Source organism: Athene cunicularia, assembly GCF_003259725.1.
Source record: "Athene cunicularia isolate RWA chromosome 1 unlocalized genomic scaffold, athCun1 chr1_part2, whole genome shotgun sequence".
NCBI classification, from domain to species: domain Eukaryota; kingdom Metazoa; phylum Chordata; class Aves; order Strigiformes; family Strigidae; genus Athene; species Athene cunicularia.
In genome coordinates, this window is record NW_020799092.1 from 57,760,836 (window position 1) to 57,767,069 (window position 6,234).

The 6,234-nt window shown below is 39.2% G+C and overlaps 1 protein-coding gene across 1 annotated transcript in view; it reads left to right on the forward strand.

The window, feature by feature from the left end:
- CPED1 (cadherin like and PC-esterase domain containing 1) overlaps nucleotides 1-3,746 on the forward strand; it is a 153,716-nt gene extending 149,970 nt beyond the window's left edge. Inside the window, exon 23 of the mRNA XM_026868166.1 lies at nucleotides 744-3,746. Within this exon, the coding sequence (XP_026723967.1) occupies nucleotides 744-971 (228 nt within the window). The 3' untranslated portion in view covers nucleotides 972-3,746. The remainder of the gene's footprint in view (nucleotides 1-743) is intronic.
- Nucleotides 3,747-6,234: the final 2,488 nt, after the last annotated feature.

The following is a 6,234-nucleotide window of genomic DNA, read 5'->3' on the forward strand; positions in this document are numbered from 1 at the left end:
TCCCCAGTCGTGACAACCATACCTTTCACCTTTTCTGTCATTAGGCACAGGCATTTGTTTATTCGATACAAATTGAACAAAATAATCCCAGAGCTTTATCCATATTTGGGGAGGCAAGGAGGAGTATTCTTCTGCATGAAGTTACTGAACCACAATGTGATTATGTTAGTGTGAAGCCCCGGGGAGAGGGATGTTAGCTTGCACTGTAACTCCCTTCTTGGAGAAGCATGACACATGAGTGTTTTCATCTCAACATGGAGCTGGGCCAGGTTTGCATTAAGTCCTAAGAGTGAGACATTCTCACAGGGCTCACAGCTGAGACACACACAGCATATGTTCCTCAAGTGCTTGGGATAAGAGCAAGTCAGGGCTGTCCTGTGTTTAGTTTTTCCCAAGGTAAGTATACAGACAAGCTGTTGAGTATGGATTTTGTTGTTCAGATAAGTTGTCCCTAATGGAGAGAACAGAGTCTAATATGCAAAGGCATTACAGAATCAGTCAAGTGAGTATAATGGGCCTATAGATATAGATGTCAAGGCTCAAATGAATAAGATCTGGCACTTCAATTAGTATGTAACATAACAAGTTGCCCCCCTAAAATACTGTTTGTGAGCAACTTGCAGCTCAAGGCAAGAATATGAGGACCTGCTTTGTGGAGAACTGTCTCAGCATTTCTGTACGCACAGCTGTGTGTCTTTCTAGGTACAGGCAGAAAGCACTCACATATGTCACTTCTTTTGCAGGTGGTGAAATCCAATCCCTCTGAAGAAAGTCCGCATGTACCAATGACGTTATCAAGGCACTATACACTGGGGAAATATTTTGGCAGTCAAAGCAAGCCATCACAACTGCAGGACTATGCAACAAATTCTCAGTCCCCATATCATGTCCGAGGTCCAATAAATCAAGTTTATTCTGAAATCCTTCTCAGCAGGCTCTGTGCAAGTAAGAGGGAGCTTGTCAGCACATAGCCTCTCTTGGATATAGTACTGGGACTAGGGATATGCCACTACTTGTGTAAAAATCGAAGGACCATGGTGAATTTATGACATACTTCCTTGATTGGCTGCATACACACTAACAGAGTTTGGGACATGTGGCATTTTCCTAAAACTTCATGAAATCAAGATATGCCCTGGCAACTCTGTGGTGTCAAAATGGAAGATGGAGAATTGCAAAGCAGAGAAGAGAGGGAGTTATTTGAACTGTTGCCAAAGGCTAGAACAGCTGTAGTTCAAGCAGCTGTGTATTAATGATAGTAAAGACAGAGAAATATATACACTTGAACAATTTGGAAAGGATTGTTTTAGCTCTTCAGCACTATCTAATTTTCTATTTATAGAGACACTGTACTATTTGAATGTATTTAGAAACTGGCTACATTCCATTTTAAAGAGTTGTTTTATGTTGATGGGTTCCCCTTCAATACCAAACCTTTTCTATTTCAACACTTGGTTTATACAATTTGAAAATGTCTATTAGCATTTTACTGATGATGCCAAGCTTTGAACTCTAGTGTTTTTAGTGAAAACACATCCCTTCTTTCTGTCTTAGATGGAACAGATGTCTACTCTATTTTTTGCATGTTCTAAAGCTAATGTAGAGATAGATTACTTAGACTTGAGACTGATTATAACTTCCTCGATGTAACATGTAAATATAGTGAGTATGTTAACATAACCTTATTTATGGTCCCAGTTTAGGAGAATGGCCATATGCAGTAAGACTGCTCAGATGTGTGCTTCAGTGCCTACCTTGCCCTGTAAGCCAAGCAAGTATTCTACCCACATGGCAGTGCCATTTCTTTCATGATTTTTTATAAAATACTTGCCAATGTGTGAAGCCAGTACCACAGCAGAAGAAAAATCCCCTTTGCTAATATACATAAGAACTTTGGGATCTGGTTTTTAATCTGTCAGGAGGAGTGTGTGATGTGGTGGGAACAGAATGTACTGCCTTCATATCACGCTTGGCAAGAACAAGACCTTCTCTGAACACTAGTTTCATAGTGCAGCCCAGCTACATGACTGATATTTGCGATCTGCTCTGGGTGAAACCCCAAGGAGAGGTTTTACCACCGCAGGGGGGAACTGTCTGCTGATCCCCTGCCATAGCATTGGCAGCACACTCACTCACCGTTGTGGTGCCCTGATGGGAAACCAGGCATGGTCCAGGCTTAGCAGTTGAGTGATGGGTTAATGGCACCCCGTAAGACTGTTCTCCCTACAAATTATCCAGTTATGGATTTTTATAAATCCAGTCATGGAGCAGGCAATCAAGGCACCACTCTCTCCCACTATGCACTAGAGAAGGGAGTAAGAACCAGGTAAGTATGAGTCTAATGAAGGATCCGATGAGCTCTGTGGCATACTTGCCCCTTCACAATTTTACATATAATTCTCCAATATCTTCTAGTGCCTTTGGGAAAAGAAGCTGCAAGCAATGTCAGGTTATAAACAGATTATAACACAGAACTAATCACCATCCTATTGGCCTCAGTAGCACACAGAGGGGCTGCTCTATTTAGAAGTAGGGCTAGAAATTAATGACACAACATTTAGGATTTGCCAAAGATCCTTAAACTCAGCACAGTCTGTATCCTCAGCTGAAGTTTTGTGAATTCTTTCTCCTTCAGATATGTTGGGAAATGTGGTATGATGGGAAATTTTCATGTAATATGGAGTTTGGCTTCCCTAGATGATATCCAGATCCTCAAAAAGATGATCTGAAATGTCTAATCTAGAGGACCTTCCACTATATTGTCAAAGCTCCTAATTTAAACAATAACATTACATTTAGTGAGACAGTGTGATTACCTCTGTTTCTGTATAAAATGCTGCTGCTGTGCCCACAGAAAATGTCCCTGTATTTCTATGTAAGGTTTTCCCCAGTCTGGAGCTTTACATGAAAGATGGGTCAGGAGCTGTGCATAAATACTGAAAATGTCAGCATTTGGTTTTGAGCAATATGATTATCTAAGGAATATAATTGTATGCAAATGATATAATATATACTCTTGGGTCTGGAACTCCAGGGCTGCACAACCTTAAAGCTGAAGGACTTAATATCATGCCATTAATTTTAGTAGATGCAAAATGCAGCCAGATGTCTTTTGTATTAAGATGATCAATGATAGGTGTATTACAATTCTGCTCTAAGAATTTTTTGTAGCCTGTTTAAATCCACATGCTGTTACTGTTATTGTTCTGTACACAAATGTTTTTAAGGCATGAAGTGGGTTTTTATGTTTTGGGTTTTTTTATAATCAAAGCCTATTGCTGAACCATCAGCTATAATGATGATAGCTGATACCAGCAAATGAGCAATTCATCACTTCAGGTTTCACCACAAAATGGTTTACATGTGCTGTGCACCCAGATGTCTTAATGTTTTCAAAATCTTAATATTTTTCAAATGTATCAAGTGGAAATTTTCCTGTGTGTTTTGTATTTTTTGTATATCTATGTACATATATATGTCTGTACGTCACTGGTACAATTTGCAAATTGATCTTTATTTAAATCAGTCCTTTGAATAAGTTTTTTCCAACACTACATATGATCCATGTAATTTTAGGAATAAACAAAGGGAATGTAGACTAAGCCAAATACTGAGGTACATCTTTCATTATTTAACTTTAAAATATGTCTAGCATCTCTAGGTATATGAAAGAAGAGAGGTGAGATTGACATGGAAGCATGACTTGCTCATACTCATTAACATTTATGGATTAAGACAATAAAAGAATTACCGTGTTTGAATTCCAGTGAGACTACATGTGTTTCTATCAATGGTTAACTCTAGAATGATCACATCTGCTGTGACATTTTGCCTGAATAAGAATTAAAGTATTCCTACTATATTAAGACCGATTCATAATATAGGATTTTTTCCCCCATATATTTACTTTAGGGCCATTAATTACCATTAAAATAGCAAAAGACCTGATTGTCAGGGTGAGTTCCACCTCCTAATACAGACATGAATGGCCCTGGAATTGGTGGTAGGATTGAGATAATTAGGCTGGGGAACAAGTACACTGAGACAAACAGCTCCAGCAGCACGTGGAGTTTGGAGTAGAACCAGGGTATACTTTAAACTACAAGTAGAGAGACTGGAACTGTGCTGCAAAAAAATACTCTGATATACAGAGCAGTAATCTCAGCTATTATTGCATCCCTTTAAACTTTAGCTGGAGTTGCAGCATGATGTACCAGCGTCCAATGAGTTATAACTCCTTGTCTCTCTCATAACTCCATAGATGTTGAACAGTGATTTAGGTTTGAGCCTTGATGGATAGATGGCCACAATGATCAAGTCCATATCAGTGAGTATTTGTGGAATAACTGGCTATAATAAAAAAGATTTCCCTATTTGTAGGGAAATGCCTTGGCAAGTCATCAGAGATGCTGTATTTCAAATATAGCAAGGAGCTGAAAGAATGGACTACAAATACTATTTTTACATTTAGTATTCATTTGAAAATATTAACCTTTAGAATAATCTTTTCAACACCATTAAATAGAAGGCCTTTATTTTTTTCTTCTGTGACATATTAAAGGGACATCAAAGTCAATTTATTTGTTTAGTGGGTGGGGTATTGGAGCATCCAATTACCTCAAGGTTGAAATAACCACTAATAGTTATGCTTATGTTGCTATGCTGAGCCAAAGAGAATGCTTTGAAGATGTAGATATGTGTGATATTAAGTTGACTGCAGTCCAGGGATCTTTCAGATTACTTTTTTAGAGTAAAGCAATTTTTTAGAGGTGCAGTGAACTATTTGGCATAGAGTCAAACTGCTAAACAAGCCTCTGTAGGCTCACATGAAAATAGTCTTACCTTTTTGTTTGCCTTCTGGCCTTGCATCTGGTTTGTTTTACCTCACTGTTATGACTATCAGTACCTGCTCTATTCCACATCAGCCTTTCTTTCAGATGACCTGAGAAGTTTCTGTTTCATCATAGAAGCAACTTTTGCAAATCTGAAAGATGATTGTTGCAAATTCAGGCTGAATCTTCAAAATCAAGGTTATTAATGTTTTTTGGCAATTTCAACAGCAAAAGATCTACTGAGTGCAGCAGGAGTAGAGCAAGACTCTTCTCTAGGGCAGTGATTTTCTCTGACGAGCTTGAAACAGCCGTGTTGTGTTAAGGAATTAGTGTGTACTAGCACTTTGCTCTTCATAGAGCTTGCCTTTACCAAACCAAACACCATCTTCCAGACTCCACTGACGCATTACCTGTGTAAATCTTGGAAACACCAGAACAGTCAGTGTATAATGCAGGCATACCTATGCATTGGTGCAGTATTTAATGGTACCTTCACACCATTCACTGAATGGAAAAGCCCTGACTACACAGTAAAAAACCACTATGCCTTTTAGCCTTACTCATCTGTGGTTCGGTGGTACTAAAAATAGTGTTATGTGTGTCAGTCTAGGCCCGTTTCTAGAGCTAAGTGTCCTACAAAACTGCTCAAGTCATTAACTTGAATGGGCAAGATGAGCCTGTAGGGTCACACCAGGGCTCCTGCAGCACCAGTTTCTATTGCGATGGATTTCTCCCTTTCCTAGATTGATTCATCTGGCTGCTTGGCCAGCTCCTCGGCAGCTGTGGACAGCCCTTCCTGCAAGCCCTTAAATACGTTCAACATCCATGTCAAGGTACACCATGTTAAGTAGCCTTGAACTGAAGATAAAGTGTATGTTTAAATGAAATCTGAACTGAGGTCTTTGTGAAACACAGAACCTACTCAACATGTCCTTGATTTCCTCTAGAATTGAACTGCTCTAATGAGAAGCAGAATTCAGTCCTTCTCAGCTGAATTTCAGATAACAAGGTCTTTTCTCAACTTTTGACAAAATATTTTTCCCACTGCTTGCTTGCACGAAACAAAGGGAGGGATCTTCTCTGCATGCTCCCATTTAACAGAGTGAGATGAGCTGCATTTGCACACAGTCACTGTGGTAGGCATTTCACTCATAGACCTCATTACAGGGACAAAATTCCTATAGCAGACAGTGTTTTCAATATTGTGATTATTGTGCTGCTCTCAGGATGCTAGGTAGATTCTGGATGAAGGCAAGACTGCAGAACTAAAATCCTTGAGTGAGGAATCAAAATGCCTCAGACATCTTTTGGCAAAGTCAGGGCAATTACAGAGTTCACTGCAGATCAGGCAGGTGAAATTAAAGTTGTCAGGAGCCCTTTAAAGTCAGTAAATTCTGTGGTT